The sequence below is a fragment of the Cotesia glomerata genome, linkage group LG1, assembly GCF_020080835.1.
Source record: "Cotesia glomerata isolate CgM1 linkage group LG1, MPM_Cglom_v2.3, whole genome shotgun sequence".
In the NCBI taxonomy this organism is placed as follows: domain Eukaryota; kingdom Metazoa; phylum Arthropoda; class Insecta; order Hymenoptera; family Braconidae; genus Cotesia; species Cotesia glomerata.
Window position 1 is genome coordinate 6,783,512 of NC_058158.1, and position 25,225 is coordinate 6,808,736.

The following is a 25,225-nucleotide window of genomic DNA, read 5'->3' on the forward strand; positions in this document are numbered from 1 at the left end:
AGAAATTTTCATGGCTAACGCCCCCGCAATCCCTTTTGAGGTTAGAATTTGATGAAATCCACTCTTAGCTGAACTTAACATCATACACGAAGATTCCTACTAAATTTGGAGTCTGTAGAAGTTACAGTTTGAAAATGAAAACTTAACATTCTAACACCCACCCCCGTAATCCTTATTAGGGGTGGGTTGTAAAATCCGCTCTTAGATCATTTCCGCATCACATATGAAAGACTCTACCTAAATTTGACGTCTGTAGGATCTACAATTTGAAAGTTAAAAATTTTCATTGTCAATATCCACCCCCGCAACTCCCTGTGGAGCGAGCTATCGTAAAATTCGTTCATAGATTATTTCTATATCTCTTACAAAAGATTCCTACCAAATTTGGGAACTATAGGAGCTATAGTTCAAAAACCGGAATAATTCATTGTTAACGCTCCCGCAATCCCCTTTGGGGGAAAATTTTTTAAGAATTTTTTTACATACAAACCTTCTCCTAACAATTCTGACGATAACAAAAAAAAATTTAGCTCAATCGGTCCAGCCATTCTCAAGTGATGCGTGGACATACATGCGGCATTTTATTTTTATTTATATAGATTAAAAAAATGAAGAGATTGGAATAAATTTAAATACAAATAAATTTCTTTTTAATAAACAAGATTCTTTGAGGTCGTAGAAATTTATATATACCTTACAAAATTGTAAAGAGAAAAAAGCTGTTACCAGCAAAAATATTAATGAATAAATAATTTACATTAATTAATTAAAATTTAAAATTTATTCTCGAAGAAAAATGCAAGAGACAATATTATCATACGCAATAGATACAAAATCATAATTATCGTAAATTAATTGAAATGTCACTGTTATTGGCGCAAATGGTAACCATACGCTAATTACCCCACAGCAGCGTTGAAATATTATGTGAAGTCTCGTAGGTGTAATTGATGTACAGTTTCAACAAATCATATTCACATTTTGTATTCCGTTTAATTTATTCCATGATAATTTTACATTTCATTTTAATTCTAAAATAGTAACAAGTAATTTATATGTAATTGTCATGTTAATTTTGTCGGCAATATATATAGCCACAAAATAATACTCAATTTGGAATAAAAAATTTTTAAAACTTTTATTAATTTTATTTTTAAAAAAGTTATTTCTCATTGCCTAATTAATTATTAATATTTGTTAAATTATTTACACATGATCTAATTATTGTAACGCATGAATGATCACGAAGTTATTGTTGCATAACTTCATTGTTTTATACGTAAATTATTTAATACTTAATCAGATACTCTGAATAATTGAAAACTGTTGATTAGTTAAAATTATTTTAACCCGCTTAGTTAACGTGTAATATAAAATTTTTCGAAAAAAATTAGTTTGATTACGGTAGTATTGCACTAAATTTTTTTGGGGTGTTTAATCTTCAATAATTAGATTAATTAGGACGTTATATTAGCTTAGTATTATTTATATTTATCTAGTGCTAGAAATTTGAATAGCGCGCTACGCGCGCGCCTAAATTTTAACCATTAATGAATCGTGGCCCGTTTTTTGCGAGTTTCGACCTTTGACTAACTTAGGTATTATTTCTAAGCTTGTGATTCTTAATTTAATTACTTTTATCGAAAAATTTATGTATTTTAAGTGGAAGTAGATTTCTTTCAACTAAACTTTTTGAATTTTCAAGCAGTCAACTTCAAACTATGATTGAAGGGGTAAAAATTAAAAGTAAAAAATCTAACAATCTTATCAGCTTTACAGCGAAATTCCTTATAATAATTTTATTTTTATAAATTAAGTTAATTTTTTCATCAATGTAGAAATTAAGAAAAATATTAATTTTTGTTTTCAAAAAAAAACTTAGTAAGATTTTAATAATTTATCTGGAAATATTTTAATAATTATTTATTTATTTATATTAGATTATATTTAGATGATATATTAAAGGGTTGGAAAATGTAAATATAATTTCTGATAATAAAAAAAGTTACATTACGCATGATTTACGTTTACGTGTTAACCCATGGAATATCTGCGGTCTTCTCCCCCAACCCCTACAGAGGGTTGTATGGATACGCTATATAAAGCGTCGCGACGCTGACAGAACGTCAGAAATTCAACATACCTCAACTGAGTCGGTTAATATTTGTGAATAGTCTCTATTTATACGAGAAAATATCTAATAATTACTTGCAAAAGTTATTTGATATAAAATATAGTTTCAAAATAATTTGGTGAACTATTTTATTAATAAACAATTCAGTGAGTGTTCATCAACTATCACTTCTTTGGTTTGATTCTTATTCAAGGTAAATTTAATTTTGATATTTGATCACTAAAGTTTACTCTCATTACATATTATTAATATCAAATTGCTAATAATCCGCTTTAACATCTTAAATAACGTCCAGTGATAAATTATATAGTCCAGCGATATTATATAGTTCTCGAGCAACAAGTTTCCGATCAGTGTAATAGAAACCCGATAAACGTTTCTGCAAGTTGTAGAAGAGTTTGCACTCAATTAATTTATTTTTTTTGCTACTACTTTTTCTTCATTTATTTTTATTGCTTAATTAAGAATTAAAACTTATTTTATTTAAATATAATTAAAGCTAGAAAAAATTTTTAATTCATGTTTAAAGTGTGAAAAAAATTCTTATTCATAATCATCGTGAAGATTAAAATTGTTATGAATATTTTCGTTCGTGGTTACTTCAATTACAAAAATATAACATTATATTTTTATTATATTGAAAAATCCATTTTATGTGATTTAAAAATTAATAACTTCATTACAAAGTTCAATTTTTAATAGTTTCTTTTTTTTTTTAAATCGTATGTTATCTTTTATCAGTTTGAATTTATCTGAAATGTTTTTGTTTGTGTGAAAAATAAATTGACCAAAAAGTTTCTATCAAAATCAATTATTAAATTTCAAAAATCTTAAACATTTTAATAATTTTTTACATTTATGTTCATTATATTTTTAATAATTTTTAATTTTAAAAAATTCTTATGAAATAAAAAAAAACAATCGATTGAAAAATTTCGTTCAATTTATGAAAAAAAAAAAAAAATATTTTTTTAATAAAATTTTATTTAATAATTCTATAAATTTTGCATTTTTTGTACTAAAATAAAATGACATTAAAAAGATATGATCTAAATAAAATCTAAAAATAATTCAATAAATAATCAAACAAAAAAAAAAGCTAGCAACAGAAATTAAAAAACAGTAAACAATGAAATTACAATAGATAGAGAGATAAATCTGGATCAAGGTCCACCAACGGAATCAGATACAGAAGGACATTTGAGTTGGAACGATCAATGGACTATCTTCGCTACCCTCTTCTCGGCAATTGCCAGTCAATCTAGCCGTCGAATCCCACAATCTGACCCTCACACACAATAAATGTCACCACAAAATTCTCGGAGTTAGTTAAATGTTCAGTAATGAAATTTTGTGTTTCAGATGTGGCTTAGTTTCTCTCTGCTCGCGACTCTAATAAACGTAGGAGTATCGTTAAGCGAATCTGCGGAGTACGAGCAAAACGAGCTGTTATCACCTTCAGTGAATAGAAACCAAAACAATGCGTTCATAAATAATAAAAATGAATTGCCTACAAAACTCAAACAAAGAGCTTTTGAAAAAATAAAGGATCATTCAAACTGGGACAAATTTAATTATAAAGTTGATCAAAACCTTCGGAGCATCCCTGCTAATACAGAACCACTCGATGACACAATATTCGATTATTTAGGTATGTAAAAGTTTAACTCACTCTTAAAGAAACTTGGACGCGTTATTAGTACAAACTATTATTATAAAATATTTCGATGTAAGAAATTCAATTTTTTTACTCGGCTTTTGTGCAGTATTAAATTTTAAACTCACTATAAAAATTTAGTAAACTTTCTTGAGCATTTTTACATATCATACACTGATAGAAGGATTTATTTGTATTAAAAAATATTTGTTAATAGTTAACAAATCATTTATTAGAGACCACTTTTTAATATTAAACAAATATTTCTTAATATTTAAAATGATTTATTTGTATTTAATAAATCTGATATCCATTTATTAAATATTAATAAATCTTTTTAAATACTAAGAAATATTTGTTAAGAACTAAAAAGTGGCCTCTAATAAATGATTTGTTAAATACTAACAAATATTTTTAACTATAAACAAATCCTTTTATCAGTGTACTATAATCTTCAACGTACAAACAATAAACATGGAAGTTGGAATTATTCATTATTATATTTTAAAATTTAGACATTTAAGTATTTATTATTATTTGAATAGTATTTATTATAAATCAATTATTATTCAGTTTAGTTTAGTTTTTTCCGTGTACGGACATCCACGGAGAACTTTTTTTTTATTCATTTTTTATTTCCTGTAAAAAAGTTGAGGTTAAATGTCAAATATTTCAAAGAAAAGTATATTGTGTTTATGACCCAAGCTGCGGGAAGAACGATAAATCCTGCAGCCGCATAAAATATAATAACAAGCGTCGGGTAGTAACGTTCATTCAAGAGACTTAAAAACACAATACGAGCTTCAAGCCTGATGGTAACCTTATTGACAGAGCTTTAATGGTCCCTTTGATAAGCTTTCATTGATGTAATATCCTGCTAGAAATATCCTGCTTCGCTCTAAATAGCTGAGTACGCACTATCAAAGATGTGTACTTTTATGATAATTAATTAAAATATTTAAATTGCTAGCGATGAGTGTTTTAATGAAGCCACGTATTTTTGATGAGAGAAATCCTTTAGAAAAATTAATGGGAAAAATTTTTTTCCAATTACGCCCTTTTGGTTTTAAAAAAAAAAAAATTTTTAAGCCCAAAGGGCGTATATAAAAAAAATTTTATTTATATTTTCTGGCTTTCTGCTAAAAAAATTAAACTTCTGGTTATAAACTTTTTGAACTTCCGGTTATAAAATGATTTTTTTTTTTTAATTCAATTGGGCGTAGCTTAAAAAAATTGTATTTCTCGTTTTTTCGAAGAATAAATCTTTCTTTTTTTTTATTTCTATATTTATTGATATTGTATAGATTTTTTGCACGCCTCATAGCGCGAAGCGCGTGAGGTTGTGCTTTATACTCGACTAGTCAAGGTCAAGCAATTTTGTGATCTTTAAATGCCTCTATCCCAATCATATTACACTTATACAATGATATAAGTAGATGTACACCGGAAAAACACTTAAATTAAACCATCTTTTACTTTCTAAAATCATTTCATGTTGCTATTTTGGAAAAAAAAAACGTTTTGAAAAAAATTTTACATGAACGTCCAGATGTCACCCCATTTAGGATGTACCAACGATTACTCCCGAACAAATTGATATTTCAAGACCGGACCTTTTTTATTAGTTTAAGAATTCGATTAACTGGGTCCGTATTTCATATCAGTGGTCTAGTTTATGTATTTTTTTTTTAATTGAATTTTTATTAAAATTCACTATCACTACGCGATACAACCGTACAAAGCCAAACGAACTTTTCTTATTTGTCACGTGGAAACTATGGCGCCACTTGATCAAGCTAGATTTTTTTAGACTGCGTGCGCATATGACAAGAAAAAAGGGCGCCGATATTTAAAAAAAAAATATAAAATACTCTGTAAGAAACTACTTAATTATAATTTTTTTTTTTTTAATCAATTACACAATTAATTTTTTTCTTAAAAAATGAATGAGCGTCATGAGGCGTGCACTTTTGGATTTTCCAAACTTTTTTTTTAATTTATCTAATTTATCGATTTAATAATATCCACAGAGTAGTATTGATAATACTGATGAATAATTATTTATTTTTCATTACTGCAGATGAATTACAAACAGACGAGCTGGATGAGGCGACATTAAATCAACTGTCAAACTATCTGTCATCACTTCTTTCCCAGCCGATATGGAACACACCGTTAGTTATCGTTGAGGACCCGCTGCTGCTTGACGAGGCAGAAGACTCAAGTGAGCTTGACATGATGCCTTCTGTTAACAAGAGATCAAGATATTATCGCCGCTATCCGTGGAAGCGTCAACACTCGAGGTAATTTATTGTTATTACTGAACAAATAAAAAAAAATACACTGTTAAAAAAAAAAAAAATTAACAGGCCTGGAAATTCACTCGACTACGAATCATTGCACCTATGCACACCCTCCCGAAACGATATCTATCAACTGTTGGTAGCTCTTCACCAAGTACGCAACGGAGAAAAACAAGCGACTGTTAACTTCTGCAAACGCCGTCGACCTGTCAGCAAAGTCTTCACCAGCATTCGATTCCTCGGACGAAGGAAGTAATTGGTTTATCTATTATTGATTAATTTAATCAGAAAAGTAAACTCTTCTCTTAGCTCGATAATCGCAGCTCAAATTGTCCGTTTATTTAACTTTAATAATCTTTTTATTTATTTTTAAATAAAAGTATACCTAACAGCAGAGACAAATCAATTTTATTTATTTTTAATAATTATTAATTAGTTGTTTATTCATTTATTTATTATTATTATTATTATTATTATTATTATTATTATTATTATTATACTGTGCAATAACAAATATTTTTGTAAACTTCTACATTAAATTTTACACTGGATTTTATCATTGATAAATCTATAGTGTATGTCTGAAATAATTCTATCTGAAATAAAAAAATATCTTCACAGACAATGAAATAATTATTTAAAATGGTTATAATAAAATGATGATATTTAATATAAATAATCCGTACCTCTGTAAATGTGCCAATAAGTGTTAAGTAATGAAAATATGATAATTGATCGAAATAACTAATTATTTATTTATATAAATCTCAAAAAACTAATATAATTATTTATCTTTATGTAATTAAATAATAAACGTTAATGGCATTATTGAATTTTTGATTAGTTTCATTTATTTATTACAATTATAACAATAATTAAGTATAAAATAAGTTTTAAAAAAATATAAACTCTTAATTGCACGGAAAAACGCTTGAAAAATTACAGTTTTAAATGATTTTATAAATTTTAAGTTTAATTTAATTTTCAATGTATTTTTTTATTAAAACTCAAACTATATTAATTCACTAGGTACTATAATTTTCTCCGCATTTTCCATATTCAAGTTTAATAATATTAATAACGACAGAGTATATATTTGATTATCATGCCAATTAATTGACACATTGATTATCCAAGCGTACATGAAACTTGTGAGAATGCGATGTTAAAGCCTCTTGCTGTACCATATGAATCCGTGACGAATCTTACGTCAATTATGTCGCTACGTGGAAAACTCAGGAGCGCTAAAAATACAATTTTATTATTTAATTATAATAAATACAATTTACCATTGTTACTGTAATTGTTCTTATTTATTTAATATTAAAGTGGATCGGATATTACGACAATGTAAAAATGAAAAGCTGCATTTCTATTACGTTGTTAATCGATACTAAGTACATATGAAATAATTATTAAGAAATAAAATCTAACGAAGAGTTTTTGAAGAATTAATTATTAAAAATTAGACATTTAATATGCAGTCTTTAATAAATGCTAGCCGAATACATTAATTATATAAAATTTCATCGAATTTACTAGAGATAAAAAATTAAAAAACTTTTATTTACATTAATCGCTTCTCGTGAATTTTTTTCAAAATTAAAAAAAAATATTCTGACGGAGATCTTGATTAAATTTTTAATAAAAAAAATTTTCTTACTTTTGCTTCCAGCAACAGATCGTCCGCAATATCTAGTGAATTGGTTTCCAAAAATCACGAAATCTTTGATGCAATTGAGACTGTTCTCCAAATCAAAGTCTAAAATAGACATCTGAAGTCTGCAGTGGTTTGGCGCGCGGACAAATCGGTAGCAAACGTTCAAATTATTTTGATAATCCGACGGGTACAGCGGTGACGATATTATTCCCTCTTTAAAACTAACTAGCTTGCATTTCCCAGAGGGGGCTCCGTTTCCTGAGTTTGGATAATTTGGGACCACTGGCACTGGCGGTACGTCGATATTTTCATTATTGTTCGGATAATTTGGTCCTGGGGGCAAATATCCGGGATTTGTCGGTGGATTTATGGGCCCAGGTAAATTGTTCGTCGGTAAACAATTAATATTCGCGGGCAAACAATTATTTTGTGGCAAGCAATTGTTATTCGGTGGCAAACAATTATTATTTTGAGGCAAACAATTATTATTCGGAGGCAAGCAACCATTATTTCCGCCATTCGGATCCAATACCACCCCGGGAAGTCCATTTCCATTGTTCCAAAAACATCTAGCTCCTCTTGCATAAACTTCTTTGCTCGCTACCGTCCAGCTCGCGAAATTTAACGCCAAACAAGCTACATGAGACACAAATCCGTGGACAACATTGTCTATTTCTCGGTGACCTGGTACGTGTTCATTGAAAACAATGTTTGGCTTTGGGTAAAAGTACCCCAACTCCCGCTTCGTCCTTCCTATGCTCAAAATTTCTGTTTTCGTCAAATTTTCCGCGGACTTTTTGCTACGGGACAAGTATGGGTAATTATTGTAAGGCCCTGAAGAAAATTCCTGCGTGACTTCAAGGACAAACCCACCAAATTTGGTCCTTGGATACCCGCTGTAGTGCACGCGAATAAATTTAGGCTGATAATTGAAGACATTAATCACTAAAGACAATCCCGTTTTGCAGCCGCAGTATTTTCTACCGTCAATTTCGACGAATCCATTTGCGCAATAAGCCTCATCGAGTCCATGGTTGAAATACTTAAAGTTAATTCGCAATCTGCATGCATTAGGTAGTGGGTTTATTGTGTAAATACAATCGTAGTAATTAGACGAGTAGAACGTTGACGGAAAACCGGGGCTTGTTATCAGAAACCTTGGGGAGTTGTACTGGTTGTTGCAGCATTGACGAACTTCTGGCGCGCCCACGATGTTTGTTGACGGAATGAAATTGTTATTATTATTGTTATTGATATTACTATTAATAATATTAACATTATCGTCAAAGTTTGGTCGTGGAGTAATTAAAAATGGGTCACGGAAGCCGTTATCGTTGTAATTAATGTCAGTGGGGTTGAACGGGACATTAGCAATCGGTGGTGGCGGAATTGGTGATCCAGGAGCGCCATAAGTTGTCGCAGGATACGAATTTATTCCCGGTGAAACAACACTAGGATAATTGTCGTCAAATACAGGTGGGTTGTCAAACGGCTGTTCAGATAATGGGTTTCCAATATTGGGAATATTTACTTTACCATCGCAATCAATATTATCTCTTTCTATTTCTGACACTTCACCCGTCTGAATTTGCGCCGGCGAGAAGCCCGGCAATGGCGCGTAGGGCTTTCCCGCTGGTACACCGTATGAATTGTATGGCACTATCAACTTTTCATTAACTTTTCTGTTATTATCAACACTGCTTTTTGACTTTGTCAACTTGGTTAAGTTCTGTATGTTTGTATAATACGCACTTTCTGGCTTTGGAAGCGACTCGAGGGTGGATGGTGTCAATTTTTCACTCCTATCACCGGAGTATAATTCCGGAGCTTCGTAAAAGTAGGCGGTTACTTTTGGAGATACTCCTATATTATTGATTGATTTAACATCTTTCGTACTGAACACGTTGTTTGATCGGTAAACTGGGTACACTTTTTCGTAATCGATGCTCGGGTGGTTGGTAACAGATTCCGCAAATTTGGTCGTAGGTTGTTTAGGCGTGACTTTGTGCAGAGAATTTGGAGATGTTAAACATGGCAATGTTGTGATGAGCAGCTTGAATCCCTTGTCAGAGCCGTTGTCACTATGGAATCGAAGTTTCAGAGTGTTATTTTTGCTGGAGAAACTCTTAACTCCCATGACACTGCCGCAAAAAAAGCTGCGGTCGTCAATGCTGAGATAATCTTGCTGGCAATTTTTGGACGAACGCAGGGTGAAGTTCAAAAACTGCACGTGAAATATTTGATTGCACTTGGCGAACGGGCTGCCGTGTAACTCGTAAACACAGTCTTGATTCTCTGAGTAATTATTAGGGTAATTTGGACTTGTTATGGTGTACTGGTACCCGGTAAACTCTCCTCCGCAAGTGTCAAAATTCTCTAATCGCGACAGAATAACTTCGGACGCGTGTATATTATTGATTAAGAAAATTAATGAGAGGAATATCAACAATGATAGATTGAATATCTTTTTTCTCGGTGACATTTTTAAGAACTCGGTCTGATCACGAGGAACGAAAAAACGGCACTGAATCTAAATGCAGTCGACTCGCTCTTAAGTCTTGTGCTTATGACATCTCAGTATTTGTGGCAGTCAAATATTTTCAAGTTTCACTTTGGCTTAGACGTGTGATGATGTTTGTAGAGTGATGAGTCGCCGTGTTAAAACGGGCGTGTCAAAGGATGTATGTAGAAATCGGGCGTGGACAAAAAACAAATTCCATATGAATTGGGACATAAGGTATAGTATTATGAGTTATAGGTTTTTTTCTTTAGGCTTAAGTGATTCATTTTTTTATTTTTCCTGCCGTTATTATTCTAAGCAGAGTATAAGTAACGTTTAATTTATTTGAGTTTACGTTTATCGTGGCTCAGAAGTATTGAAATTATTTTTTAGCTTACTTATTGTTATAGTTTTTATATTAGATAATTAAAATATAATTTTTTGTCAAAAAGAATTGGCACTCAAAATTTTGCTTCATTAAAAAAATTCTGTTTTATGAAGCTTAATTTTTGATACAATATTATTTTATAAATAATTAATGCAGGTAAATTTTTTCAATAAAATAATATTATAAATTAAGCTTCATAATTTATAATACCAGCAAAATTTTGTTCTTTTCAAATAAATCGACTTGAATTTAATTGTACCCGAATTTACCATAAAGATCTTATCGGTGATTACCGTAATCAGATTTAAATTATCAGTAAAGATTTTTTCCAACTTTTATATGAGATTAATTTTTTTAGAACACAATAAGAAAGTAATATTTACATCCTGCTATCTCTAAATAAAGAGTTATGTTATCAGTAATGAAAATAAAAAAAATGAAGTGAACAATTATATATTCAAATGATAGCAAAGTGATCTATTCACTCGGAAACAAAGGTCTAAATAAATCCCAGACTAAAAAATGATCGAACAATCAATTTAATGCAATTACATAATTAAGTCTGGTTTCCGAATAATCCAATTGCAGACGAGGAAGATTAAGTTCAACAGATACAATTGTTGAAATGTAATGAGCATGATTTTGATAGTTCCTCGATCTTACATAACGTTGTTTCATAATCAAAGACCGGTCAAATCTCAAAAGGAAGTGGTTAAAATATTACAGCCAAGTTATTAACACTAGCTCGATATTAATTATTATCATAAATATTTATTATCACACATAAGCTTAATAATTAAAATACATTCACATATGATTCAGAAAATACTGCACTTACAACTAAAACAATTTCTATTTTACCACTCTGTCAATACCATAAAAGAGTGTACAAATATCCGTTGTTACCCAAGAGGTATTTAAATAAATAAAAAAAGTATTGTAGAAAAGTTATAACACTCTTCAAACAGGTATTTCCATGATATGATTCCTCTCTACTCCTTTCCGGAAACGTGGGCTCTCTCACATCTTCTCTTTGTGTTGTATTTTTTTGTCGAAAACTCGATTTTTAATGTTTTACATCACATAACATTAGACTTCACTGACTAGAGCCTTGAGGTAAGATCTTTTCTATTGAGTTGCGCATAAATAATTCCCGAGGGCTTGTCAACTGGCAGATACACTTCTTTGTTCTCTCCGTCCACCAGCTTCGGAAATTTGCTCATGTCAAGATCAAAATAATGTTTATTCGGCATTCGCATTTCAATGCTCTTGATCTGCAAATATTCAAGTAATCGTCATATTATGCAAATTATCAATAACAGTAACTTATTAATTTAACAATAATTTATATAAATTAATTCAATTTTGTATTTTTTTCTGTTTATTTCCGTAAAAATGTTTTAATTAATTAGAAACTTATTTTCAAGAAACGTAATGAAATTTAATAAAAAATTAATATAACAAGCCAAAAAAAAAAAATTTTTTTCAATGTAGACTCACTGCAATATTTTATAACTACAAGATTAAAAAGTATTACAATAATTATTTAGATAAAAATATTAATTTTATAATGATACAAATCAAAAATTAATTTTTAAATTTAAATTAAAAGTTGAATATTTTATTGAAAAATCAATGTAAAAAATCTCTATGAAAATACAATTTCGAATTAATTAAAATTTTTATGGTTGATTATAAAAAATTGACAATTGAAACAAACGTATTAATTATTCGATTATATTGACAATTATTTTTTAAATCTATTAAAAAAACAATTACCTGATCAACCTTGTCTAAAATAGATTTTTCGGCTAAATAGAGAGTGTTTTGCACACTGGGTGACGAAATTCCCGTCAAAGGAGACCCTGCAAATTTTTCCAAAATAGAATCTTTGACAGTAGTCCAAACACTGTCAAAATTAACGTCTATGGCAGTCGAAAAGTCCCAAGACGCCGTGACAACTGTGCTAAATATTCTGTCATTGGCATCGGGAAGAGTTCGATAGTCATCTTGTATGAAATCAACGAATGAACTCTGCGTTGTTTTCAACACTCGCATGTTTTTCAAGCCACCGCGGATTCTAGGCGACTCTAAATTAAATAATACCAAGTTAAAAAGTGAAATCTCGGTCACGAACTATCTTACTACGAAGGAGGAAACAAGGAACCTAAAAAAAGTTAAGTAAACAATAAAAGTGTTTTACCATTTCTGAGTTGTGTAACGTGACAATATCTCGTGGCTAAAGGATTGAAAATGAAAGCGTGGTTGTGGGGAACTCCATTAACAGCATGACGCATCCACGGGTACTCTTCAATGTTTACATGAACCTCCTCGACGTGCTTGTAAGTGTAGAGGTAATGGGCGCACAGTAAAATTCCAAACTCTTCTGGGGATTTTATTCCGTACTTTTTTGCGAGTATGTACACAGTATTTTTTTGGCTGTCTGTCGCTATTATGTCACGATTGTCCCCCTCTAAATAGTCTTTTTGACTTCCCAATCGCAGGTGAGTGTCAACTTCATACTCGCGGATCTCATGGCGGTATGCGTTTTCGCGTTTTACGTATAATAATTTGACGTTGTTTTTTCCGTAACCGTAAGCTCCGATTTCATATTTGTCACTGAAAAATAAGATTATTAACTAACTCTGCATTGATAGAAGGATTTTTTTAATATTTAATAAGCTATATTCACTGTTAATAAACAATTTTTTAACATTTGACGATTTAATAAATTTTTATTAACAGTCAATTAATATTTATTCAGGCTGTTGAATGAAAAGTGAGCATAAAAATTTTATTTTGATGCTTTTTATAACCCCATAACTTCAATGAAAATTCTATCAGATCGGAAAAATTAATTATTTTTTAAAAAAAGGTAAAAAAAATAAAATTAATATTAAAATAATGGTTGTAATTAACTATAGAATTTTTTTCAGTGGAAATTATCAGCGTATCACACTTTTACTATAAAAAATTATTTGTTTATGAATGATCTTTACAACGCACTGATGTAAATAAACAAGACTTATTTACTCCAAAAAAATATTGATTAAATTAAAAAAAAAAAATATTATTTTTTGCTTAACAAATCAATAAATTGTTTCCAGCACAATTAATTTACTAATAATTAATAATTTCTTCTATTAATGTGATTTTAATTTAACTTGAAACAATTTTCAGTAAATAAATTTGAAATACTCACAAATTGTCATCGTGCTTGGAGACAGGATTCAATTGAACACCAGCCCAAGCGTTTGAATTATTTTTAATTTTATTAGAATCAATAACTTTTTTTTTCGAAACAGGGTTACTATAAATCTTGATCCCGTCCATTATCGACAATGAATTGTCGGCTAAAGCTCCCAATTTGCTCATTGTTGTTTAAATTAATTTAATTGACTGCCTGTCTATTAAACACTTAATATATAAATAACGAGAAAACTTTAATGCGGTACTTTAATTTTATTAGAGTATTTATTGGTGTAATGAACGGAGCTCTAGTTGTTAGCTAATTTTCGAATAGACAATAAGTCCTTTGGGTAAAACAAGGGGTTTAAATGTATATATAAACGTGCGATTATCCCTTCTTTATATAAATTAATGACCCCAAATAATGACGATAGATTCAATCGAGACGACATATTGACCCCGGAACATACTCTTCGTATCTATCGTTTTTATGTAAAAGTTTTTTTCTTGCACTTTTTATATTATAAGATAGTATTCTCGCAAGTTGCGGCGTTCTGCTGGCTGTAATAATAGACGATTGATTAGAATTAGATGCTGCAAAATGCGTTATCAGTTAACTTATATATACTTTGTATAGTTGTAACAATTCTAAGTGATAATTTATTATTAATAGTATATAATCAATAAAGGTTTTATAAATAATACACGAACAAAGTTCGTATACGCTCGGCACGCGCACACGATAAATTAATCATTGTTTAATAAAGTTAAAAATTTGATAATCTGAGAAATAACCGGTTATTACTAGTTTGTATTTATTTAAACATGAAGATTATTTAATTTAAGTCATACATTTTAAGAAATTTATCGTAATGTTTATTAATTTTTTTTTTCATATTTTTACTAACGGAAGTAATTTTATCGTACAATTTATTTTGAAACTTTAGTTAAAATTATTATCTTAAATATTGTACGGAGTATTATTGTGACTAAAAATTAACTTAAAAATAATTATTGCTGCTAGATGAGCTTAGAGTTATTGCAAAAATTAATAGTTTTGTAAAAAAATAATTTTTACTGTGATAATAAATTAATTTCTTCGAAGTTTATATATAAATAAGTTCTCTGTAAATTCAATGTCATAAAAATACACTATTTTATGACGCGATTATTATGTATATGAAGTAAGTAAACATTTCTCGGATCTACTTATTTTTATAAGTGACGTACAATTGCGTGTAATTATTTGAGATAAAAATTTAAAAAGTTGTCTACGACGAAAATGACACGCAATGAGACAATAATAAAAAAATTTATTTATCTGTCTATTAATAATAATAAATAATAATTAAGTTATCATGGAACTTTATTTAAATATTTCAATGAATGTTGAAATTTACTAGAGATTTATATAGTAAATATTTTTGTTTGTCAATAAATTTTTTTCTAATTAATTTTTTTGTGTTATTTGTTATCAATACCCGTGCAAAAATGGATTGATAAATAATTGATCTCTACGTTTAATAATGATAAAATGTTTAATTTGTTTGAAAACAATTTATTAATTCACATTAAAAACTGTGAATTTCTAAATTTGTTAATCGTTTATTTAAATAACTTCGCTTTATAAGTTAAATTTCAAATTTATAAGTAAAAGTGGTTTTACTTAGATAATATACTAGCCGTTTCCCACCCGCTTCGCTGGGCGAATTAAAAAAGGAAATGAATTGAATCTTATGTTTCATGTTTATTTTTTTTTTTTATATTTTTATTATTCTCCTTTTTTTTTTATTTTTGTATGAACATAAATATGCCCCGCGGATAGAACTGTAAGCATTGATATTGTTTAGACTTGCACAAATTCCAAATTCCATCGAATTAGTCTGTATCTTTCATCCATGTGATTTTTCTATCTAATATTCATTGTAACTTTCAATGTGCAATCATTATAACATTTTCGTGGCTTTCTTTCAAGAATTAATAATAATTGACACGAAGAAAAAAATTTGAAATGAGTATTGAAAGTTTTAGTTAAAGTCATTGCAAGTCTCATATGTGAAGTTGAAATCTGTCTAAGTTCAAGTGCGACGAATTTTCTGTTAAATAAAATTTTCTCCGTGACATCAATTTTTTATAGAAAATTAATTGTTCATGTTTTTTATGAATTTTATTGGAATAAGTAGCTAAATTTCTTTTCCACATCTCAAGTGCTTGGAAAATGCATTCATTTTAATCTGCACTGATAGAAGGATTTATTTGTATTAAAAAATATTTGTTAATAGTTAACAAATCATTTATTAGAGACCATTTTTTAGTATTAAGCAAATATTTCTTAGTATTTAAAATCATTCGTTTGTATTTAATAAATCTGATATTCATTTATTAAATATTAATAAATCTTTTTAAATACTAAAAAATATTTGTTAAGGACTAAAAAGTGGTCTCTAATAAATGATTTGTTAAATATTAACAAATATTTTTAACTATAAACAAATCCTTCTATCAGTGTGTTACATTTCCGCGATCCCGCAATAAAAGAATTCATCGGTTATGTGATCTGCAATCGTAAAATGAATGTAAAATTCTTAGTCCGTTCATTGGATAGCTACATGTAAAGTTAAGTTTTGGAAACCTCTCAATGACTTTTTCTCCGCTGCCAAAGAGACGATTGTTGTAAGAAAATACAGTAATATCCCCACATACACGAAGAGCCTCACCAAATTTGGAGTCTGTAGAAGTTACAGGTTGGAAATTAAAATTTTAGATATTAACACCCAGCCCCGCAATTCCTGTCGGAAGTAGACTTTATTGAAATCCAGTTTGAGATGATCTTTACATGAATAATAAAAAATTCGTACCATATTTAGAATTTTTAGAAGCTATATTTTGAAATTAAAATTTTTTATTAACACCCACCCCCGCGAACCTTATTGGAGGTGATTCATTGTAAAATCCGCTCTTAGATCATAACTATGTTACATATAGAAGACTCTTACTAAATTGGGAGTCTGTAGGAGCTATAGTTTGGAAATTGAAAATTTTTATTGTTAACGCCCTCGCAATCTTCTTTGGGGTGGGATATCGTAAAATTCTTTCATAAATCATTTTTACATCACTCATAGAAAATTCCTACAAAATTTGGAGCCTGTAGGAGCTTTAGCTGGAGAATTAAAAATTTTAATTGTTAATACCCACCCCTGCAACGCCCTATGGAGTGAGCTATTGTAAAATTCGTTCATAGACTATTTCTACATCTCTTACAGAAGATTCCTATCAAATTTGAAGTCTATAGGAGCTATAGTTTAAAAACGGGAACTGTTCATTGTTAACACCCCCGCAATCCCCTTTGGGGGATGAATTTCTTAAAATCCGTTCTTAGCTGACCTCTACATAGCAAAAGTAATATTCCTACCAAGTTTCACGTTTCTAAGTCCTATGGTTCCCGAGATTTCGTGATGAGGACTATATAGATGGGAATCCTTCGATCATCATCGAAATTTTTAACTTCTTAGCGGACTTTTTTAAAATTTTCTTACCTACAAAACTTTCTCCTGACAATTCTGAAGATGAAAAAAAAAATAGCCCAATCGGTCCAGCCGATCGCAAGTAAATTAAAAAAAAATTAATTGAAAAAAAAATTAATAAAATTTCTAATCTAAAAATAAAAATATTTATTTAATCCTATAGCATTAATTATATGCATTGAATTCTTATAAGATGGCCGGTGGAGTTCATAAAAAAATTTGTTTTTCATCAGTTAATTCATTGGGTATAAGTGAGAGTGATTGGGTGGGAGTGAGCGAGTGGGTGCGCGGGAGTGTGTGAGTAGATTTTTAGCTGAATGTAAAAGAACATAATCCGTTTAATATACTCCGTTGAAATCCATGAAAACAAAAGAATCAAGAGAAAATTCTTGTCTTCTGTTTTTATTAGCGGGATAAATGTTATAAATGTTCATAAAAGTAAAACAGCAATACAGTCAACGCTCTCTGTATTTGACTCGCCCGTACAGGACCATTCTCTGTATTTGACTCGTCCTTGTCCATAAGAGCTGTGTAAAATCGTCAAATACAGAGGAAGAATGTGGTCAAATACAGAGAGGTCCAATACAGAGAGCGTCGACTGTAAAAAAATGAAGGAACGTTTGAATTCGAAAAATAAATAGCCATAAACCATCTGGGAAAAATTTTGCATCGAATGGTCGTAGTTTCATGTCGATACGATCAGTGGTTTAGGCATGATTGAGCCTCAAACGAAGACCATTTTCACTATATATATATATATATATATAGATTAAGTTAAAAATTAAAATTTAATTAAATATCAATAAAATTAATAAGCTTTCGGTAGCTTTTAAAATTAAGAATTTGAATAAAAAGTTATCTTTGTAAAAAAAAATTAAAAAATGGTCAAGTGACTGCTAACTTTAGTGTAATTTTTAATGGAAATTAATGCAACAGATATTCAATAATTTTAAGAATTTTTTTAACAAATAAATTATGGCAAACAAAAATTATAAAAAAAAAATTTTTATTTAATTTTTTCAAAATAAATTTATTATTCTATTTATTTATTCATTCATTTAATTTATATGCCAAGGCATTAAGCCTAATGATAAGTACAAAATATGTAACAGATTTATTCAATCACATAAGTATTATAATATATATTTAGAACATAAAAGAAAAAATTATATGTTCAGTAAAAAGAAAGAAAAAATAACGTAATACATAAAGGTACATAATCTAAATGATATTATGCAAAGTTAATATAAATTTATACAGAGAAACAATAGTATATACAATATTCAAATAGTAAGAAGTTGCAAACATAATAATTGTCAAAAATTTGCTTTTTTATTCATTAAAAATTCATATGCTTTATTTTTGAAAAAAATTGCTTTATTTTATTCCCAAAAAAAAAAATTTTTAAAAAATGGTGAAGTGACTGCTAACTTTAATGTAATTTTTATTATTTTAAAAATTTTGAAAAGCCCGCTATTAAAATTTATTACCTACAACAAGTGTTTAGTACCGTAAATACCAGCTGTCAACAATAACGAGGTCAATTATCGACCGCTTTGAACATCTCAGCATACCGTACATTATATACTTACCTGTATTCACATAACATCACCATTTTCTTACCCAAACTCAAAGTGAATAGTTCGTGAAATATGGCTAGCTCAAGGTAAATAAATAAATGCCTGTTTATATTATCATAAACTGTTTTTACAAATTGAGTGATGATTAAAATAAATTTACTAAATGACTGCTCTATTAATTAACCTAAATTGTCATACCTACCAATCGATTCAAGGTTCAAGTATTTCATCACTAACCCACTTTAATTGATTCGCCTTTGTTACAATTTACTCTCTATAAAACTTAGATAATTTAATTTATCAATAGAATTAATTTTTAAAAATTTATTATTTTATTTTCCACTTTAATGTCATCCAATCCTTTAAATATTTTTAAATAGACAAATATATCATGGCACATAAATTAATTAATAGGTTATGTTTTGTTTTTATTTTTTCTTACACTTGAAATATTTTTTTATTTTTTGTCACATTGATTTGAAAGTGTCATAATTAATAATAATAAAACTCTTAACAATTAAGTAATTGATCAATTATTTTTTATTACTTACAGCTAATAACACATTGCAGACTTCTCATATTTTTTATTTTAATTAAATCGCTCTAAAAAAATCGCTCAAAAAAAAAAAACAATTTATAAAATTTGTGTTAGAATTAATAATTTTTTTTTAGATGAACATTATTAATTTATAAATTTAAATAAATATTTTATGCTTATTATAAGATTTATAATTTTTATGATATTAATTAGTAGTCACTTGACAATTTTTTAATTTTATTTAACAAAAAAATTTGTTCCAAAAAATAATTAAACAATTGCATTTTTAATTCTTTAAAATTTCTACATGTCACTTTTTTTTCTTATTTTTTTTACCATAATTTATTTGTTAAAAATATAATTAAAATTATCAAATGTTTGCTTAATTAATTTTAATATAATTAAAAAAAAAAATAGCTGTTTATAATTTTATACTTTACAGTACTAAAATTAAGTAGATATTTGAAAATTTTTACATTTTATTCAGTAAATTATAACTAAGAAAATTGTTTTTAAAAAATTGCATTCATAATTTTTTTTCTTTTCTAATTTTCGTATCAATTAAAAAAAAATTTTTTATAGTAATTTATTGTTTAAAAAAATTCTAAAATTGATGAGTCTCTTAATTTTAGTATTATAATATTTTTATTTATGGGCTGTTAAATTTATAATAAAAATTATTATTATTATTACCTTTATTCTCGAAATTTTTTGAATTTAATAAGGAAAAAAAAAAACTATTAAAGTTAAAAAAAGTCTGATCAATAAAAATGAATTATTTTATTACCACAATTGCTGTAACTAACGAATATAATCTAATTAAAGGAACGAAGCTAACAAAGTTTGCTGCTACGAGCATCCAGATGATCCTCTGATAGAAGATTACCGCGCTGGTGATATGATATGTTCTAAATGCGGACTTGTAGTCGGTGACAGGTAAAAATAAATCCACTTAATTAAATTATATTTTCATATTTTGACTATTTTGAATGAAGACATCCATTCAGCTCTGGAAATACTTTTAGCGAGTATTAATATCCACTTACTCGTACCCTAAATTCCAGTTTTCCAAAATTCTAGGCTTTAAAATTTCGCTTGAATAAAGCCGAGTTATATTTTGGATAGAAGAACGTCAACATGAACATTACAAATATGTATATTTGTAATCGCAACTCGTTATTTTATATATTTCAATTATCTCTCACGCTTCTGCTTATTTGTTATCACTCTTAGGAATTTATTTTGTTTCAAGTTCACATTTATTTTTTATTTAAAAATTATTCAAAGTTATTCAAAACCCGAAGTAAATTTACTTGGATCGGGTTTGATTTTAATTAATTAATAAAATATTTACTTACCAAAATGACGAAATTATTTTTACAGAAGCTGAAAATTGAAAAATATTTTTTCTTAGTAAATAATAATATTTTTTATAATAAATAAGATTTTAAAAAATCATGTAGATCGATATTTCCACAAGTCATAATATAAAAAATATAACTGTTTATTTATCAAAATATTAATTTTAGATTAAATTTCTAGCTTATCTAACAGGTAATTATTTTAAGTATACTGATAAGTAATTATGATGAATTTGATGATTTATTATCATAGCAATTATTATCGCCATTTCTTTTATTCAAATCCAAAATTAATTTTTAATAATTTGTAAGTAAATATAATTATTATCTGAAATTTTAAAAATTTATTAATGCAACATAAATTTTATTATTGTACATAATTCATTGATATTATTGTATATTTTTTTAAAGATAAATACGTGATCAAAATAACAATAATAAATAAGGAAACATTGCAATTAATCAATAAAAAAATTAAATTTTATTTTATTCTATCAAAAAAAAAATTACATTTTTAATTTTAATGTTTTTAAATTTCTTTAATAAAAACAATAAATTTTTTTTTTTTACAGCAATTGTTTGAGAATACATATTCTATTCTATAACAATGTGACTTTGGTATAAGCTTATACATAAGTAGTTTCAATTTATATTGCACTATGCTATCATAGTTTCATCTTAAATATTTTAAATTATAATTTATCAATCTTATAGTTACACAGTTTTTCAAGTAATTAAATTAAATTAAGTTAATTCAAATTATAGTTTAAATGAGTATTGTCTCTGATAATAATTAAAATAATGAAATATTTATCAATAATAAGCTTAGACAAATATAATTAATAAGCAGTTTAAAATTAAGGTAGATTTGAGGTAACTTCAGTTATAGTATTATATTAAAAATTAGGATAGATAAAAAGTAAAAAAAAATAAAAAGTACGGACTTGCTCCATGAAGCAGTTGATGATAGGAGTATATCTGGTTTTAAGGTTTCAACAACAAATTCTCTTAGTAGAGCTATGTGCTTGGTAACCGGGTTCTATATCCCCGACAAAATATCCTTAAGACAAAAAATCCACCGGATAAAATATTCATGGATAAAAAATCCGTGGAAAAATATTCTTAAGTTCAATAATATTTTTAATTTAATAATAATATTTTTAATATTAAAAATGTGTTAAATTGAGGTCTATCAAGCTAGCATGGACTCACCCATCAGGCATTGACTTGTTATTCAAGCAACAATTAGTATATTACACATCTAGGGCAGTAAAATAAGAAATGTCTCAGATCTCATGTAATTGTTGTCCGAGGCGAAGCCGAGGTCAATAAACATGTGATCTGAGGCTTTCTTATTTACTGCCCGTGGTTTGTATACTATTTTTCTTCTCGACGGAGGCGGAAAGCGGTATTTTCGTTTAGCGCAGCGGGAGGAAAATTGACGCTTTCCGCCCGGAGGTGAGAAAAATTTATTTGTGGTGCTAAATTCGTTGCTCTATTTAGAATATTGTTGCTTGTTTAGATTCCGAGAAATCAATGATAATATCCGTCCAAGATGGGTTTTGCCGCTGCTAGCTTGATACGCCTGTTAAATGGACCCTCAATTATTTATTGAAAATCTGTTAAGAACATGTAGGACAGAGAATATTCAAATTTTGGACAAAATACTGAGACGCTTTTTGACTAAATAATTTTTGAACAAAAAATCATTAAACTTGGCAGGAGTATGTTAATAATAGTCCTTCGTAAATTGATTCTTCTATTTTTAAATTTAATCATTGAAAAAAAAATAACAAAATGATAAATAAATAGGTAGAGTTCGCGCGTAAAACTGCCTTATCTCCGGGCCCATCACATATTCAAGTAAATAAACTTTACTATAAAGAAATTACTCATAAACTTACAACCAACATAATCTTTGAGATTGATTTAATTTTTTGGTTAATCTTTACTTTAGTTTAGATTACTTATAAGACAGAATTATTAAAATGCAACTAGGTTTGAATAGAAAACTAATTATCAACAAAAAATTTCATTTACTATAGTAAATAAACTATAGTTTAATTTTTTTGAACAGTGTTGGAAGTATTGACAGTCAGCCTGATAATCTTCAGTGCATTTTATGTGTTTCAAATAAACAATCCGATATATTCAATTGGCATTTGTTATCACTAGTCCAAACTGAATTACCGACAACAGACTGTATTACATGCTCTTAATGTCGAAAAAACACACCCCAAAACCCATGTAAAGTCATAGAACCATATGCTTGAATGGTTCTCTGGTCAAAAACAATAAATTAACAATATGATTTATTTTTAACAGAGTAATTGATGTTGGTTCCGAATGGAGGACATTCAGTAATGAAAAATCGGGAGTAGATCCATCTCGTGTTGGTGGTCCCGAAAATCCTCTGCTCAGTGGTTCAGATTTGTCAACAATGATCGGTCCTGGAACGGGTGCCGCTTCATTTGATGCATTCGGATCTCCACGTTATCAAAACAGACGCTCTGTAAGTACAATTGCAATAAAAATAATTAAAAAAATAAGCGATAAAAAAAGTTTGATTGATTAATAAAAAAATTTTACAGATTAGCAGCTCCGATCGCGCACTAATAAACGCGTTCCGTGAGATAAACGGTATGGCGGACCGAATAAACCTGCAGAAAGTGATAGTGGACCGGGCGGAGACGCTCTTCAAGCAAGTCCACGACGGAAAGAACCTGAAAGGTCGCTCAAACGATGCCATCGCCTCTGCCTGCTTGTACATCGCGTGTCGGCAAGCTGGCGTGCCGCGAACCTTCAAAGAAATCTGTGCCGTGAGCAAAATAAGCAAGAAGGAAATCGGCAGATGCTTCAAGCTCATCCTTAAGGCGCTGGAAACCAGTGTCGATCTGATTACCACCGGGGACTTCATGTCGCGATTCTGCGCGAATCTCCAGTTGCCGAACTCGGTCCAGAAAGCCGCGACGTACATCGCCAAGAAAGCCGTCGAGCTCGATATTGTTCCCGGTAGATCTCCGATCTCAGTCGCTGCCGCAGCTATCTATATGGCTTCACAAGCTTCGGAAGACAAGAAATCTCAAAAAGAGATCGGTGATATCGCGGGAGTCGCTGATGTTACCATTAGACAATCTTATAAATTAATGTATCCATACGCGGCAAAACTCTTCCCCGAAGATTTCAAATTTGTGACGCCTATCGATCAATTACCCCAAATGTAGAATTATTTACATTTTCGAATGTGTCTTAATCATTTTTTTTTTTTTTTTTATGTACTAACATAATAATTATAAGGTAAAAGACCCCATTAGTGACACCTCTAAGCCCTATTAGTGGCACTTTTTTTTTCAATGAAAAAATGTTCTACTTGGAATAAAAATTAAAAATTTTTTTAATCTATTTCTAATTTCTATTTCTAATCTTTAAGACATTAAGATATCTTAAAAATTAGAAATAATATCACGTTACAGATGCTATAAGGGCGTATAATAGAAATTTAATTTTTTTTCCAAGTCTAAAAAAAATTTTTAGTTTGGAGAATTTTTTTTTTTTTATTTCTGCACGTTTCATTCAAAAATAAGTTGATTCCCGAAAAAAAAATTTTTTTATGGCATCCGAGGTGGGTCCCGGATGTCATAAGGACGTATAAAAAATTTTTTTTTCGGGAATCAACTTATTTTTGAATGAAGTGTGCAGAAATGCAAAAAAAAAATTTTTTTCAAACTAAAAATTTTTTTTGGACTTAGACAAAAGAACATAATTTTTTTTTATACGCCTTTATGGCTTTTCACTGGGACGTTTTGCCAATTTACGCCCTTATGGTATTTGGAACGCGATATATTTATAATAGAAATTAATGATTTAATTTATTGAATTAATACCAAAATCAAAGAAAGTGTCAGTAATGCGGTCTTTTACCCTAATTATTCTTTTTGTGAGTAAATGATTCAATCTACTTATTAATTTTATTTTCTTTTAAGATATTCCTTTGAAAATAATTTTTATTGTTGATCACAAAATATTTTAGACTGTTGAAAAAAAATACTGACAAAATTGACCTTAATTTATAATTTTTTACAGAAAATTTTTAATGAAATTTGAATTAGAATTGAAATAAAATTATGAGAAGTTAAAATAAAATTTTTTTTCAAGGAATACTTTAATATTCATTTTTACACTGAAAAAAAATTTATTGAAGAAAAAAAAGAGGGTCAATTTTTTTTCTTTTTTTTTTTAGTGTATTATTATTTAGTATATGATAATTAATTAGTATTCGTCTCTAGAATAATTTTATAACAGCAAGTTTCATATTCTCCAGTGAATAAATTTATCGGAATAAAATTTTATAAAATAAATTTTTGAAGGGATGGATTGAATAACAATTAATT

The 25,225-nt window shown here is 28.5% G+C and overlaps 4 protein-coding genes across 4 annotated transcripts; 2 read left to right on the plus strand and 2 right to left on the minus strand.

Annotated features, from left to right (window-relative positions):
* The first annotated feature begins 2,113 nt into the window (after positions 1-2,113).
* LOC123261013 lies at positions 2,114-6,493 on the plus strand. The gene is made up of 4 exons (XM_044722463.1): positions 2,114-2,327; positions 3,497-3,785; positions 5,872-6,094; positions 6,161-6,493. The coding sequence occupies exons 2-4, from the start codon at positions 3,497-3,499 to the stop codon at positions 6,348-6,350; spliced, it is 702 nt and encodes a 233-aa protein (XP_044578398.1). The 5' UTR covers positions 2,114-2,327; the 3' UTR covers positions 6,351-6,493.
* Positions 6,494-7,115: 622 nt separating this feature from the next.
* Positions 7,116-10,544, minus strand: LOC123271030. The gene is made up of 2 exons (XM_044737263.1): positions 7,758-10,544; positions 7,116-7,338 (listed from the first exon to the last, which is right to left on the minus strand). The coding sequence occupies exons 1-2, from the start codon at positions 10,234-10,236 to the stop codon at positions 7,223-7,225; spliced, it is 2,595 nt and encodes an 864-aa protein (XP_044593198.1). The 5' UTR covers positions 10,237-10,544; the 3' UTR covers positions 7,116-7,222.
* An 849-nt stretch (positions 10,545-11,393) lies between these two features.
* LOC123264328 (uricase) lies at positions 11,394-14,335 on the minus strand. The gene is made up of 4 exons (XM_044727566.1): positions 13,845-14,335; positions 12,846-13,261; positions 12,422-12,732; positions 11,394-11,916 (listed from the first exon to the last, which is right to left on the minus strand). Exons 1-4 carry the CDS (start codon positions 14,015-14,017, stop codon positions 11,746-11,748), a joined length of 1,071 nt encoding a protein of 356 aa, XP_044583501.1. The 5' UTR covers positions 14,018-14,335; the 3' UTR covers positions 11,394-11,745.
* A 4,589-nt stretch (positions 14,336-18,924) lies between these two features.
* LOC123264338 (transcription initiation factor IIB) lies at positions 18,925-24,131 on the plus strand. The gene is made up of 4 exons (XM_044727579.1): positions 18,925-19,021; positions 20,299-20,409; positions 23,160-23,346; positions 23,426-24,131. Exons 1-4 carry the CDS (start codon positions 19,008-19,010, stop codon positions 24,056-24,058), a joined length of 945 nt encoding a protein of 314 aa, XP_044583514.1. The 5' UTR covers positions 18,925-19,007; the 3' UTR covers positions 24,059-24,131.
* The last annotated feature ends 1,094 nt before the right edge of the window (positions 24,132-25,225 follow it).

Excerpts from the sequence above, each read along its gene's own strand:
- LOC123264328 (XM_044727566.1), bottom strand. The coding sequence starts at position 14,017 with ATGAGCAAATTGGGAGCTTTAGCCGACAATTCATTGTCGATAATGGAC. Across the intron at positions 13,262-13,844 it reads TCCAAGCACGATGACAATTT|TGACAAATATGAAATCGGAG; the intron begins GTGAGTATTTCA and ends CTTATTTTTCAG. Across the intron at positions 12,733-12,845 it reads CGTTACACAACTCAGAAATG|AGTCGCCTAGAATCCGCGGT; the intron begins GTAAAACACTTT and ends TATTTAATTTAG.
- LOC123261013 (XM_044722463.1), top strand. The coding sequence starts at position 3,497 with ATGTGGCTTAGTTTCTCTCTGCTCGCGACTCTAATAAACGTAGGAGTA. Across the intron at positions 3,786-5,871 it reads CACAATATTCGATTATTTAG|ATGAATTACAAACAGACGAG; the intron begins GTATGTAAAAGT and ends TCATTACTGCAG. Across the intron at positions 6,095-6,160 it reads TGGAAGCGTCAACACTCGAG|GCCTGGAAATTCACTCGACT; the intron begins GTAATTTATTGT and ends AAAAATTAACAG.
- LOC123264338 (XM_044727579.1), top strand. Across the intron at positions 20,410-23,159 it reads GGACTTGTAGTCGGTGACAG|AGTAATTGATGTTGGTTCCG; the intron begins GTAAAAATAAAT and ends TATTTTTAACAG. Across the intron at positions 23,347-23,425 it reads GTTATCAAAACAGACGCTCT|ATTAGCAGCTCCGATCGCGC; the intron begins GTAAGTACAATT and ends AAAATTTTACAG.
- LOC123271030 (XM_044737263.1), bottom strand. The coding sequence starts at position 10,236 with ATGTCACCGAGAAAAAAGATATTCAATCTATCATTGTTGATATTCCTC. Across the intron at positions 7,339-7,757 it reads ATCTGTTGCTGGAAGCAAAA|CGCTCCTGAGTTTTCCACGT; the intron begins GTAAGAAAATTT and ends TTGTATTTTTAG.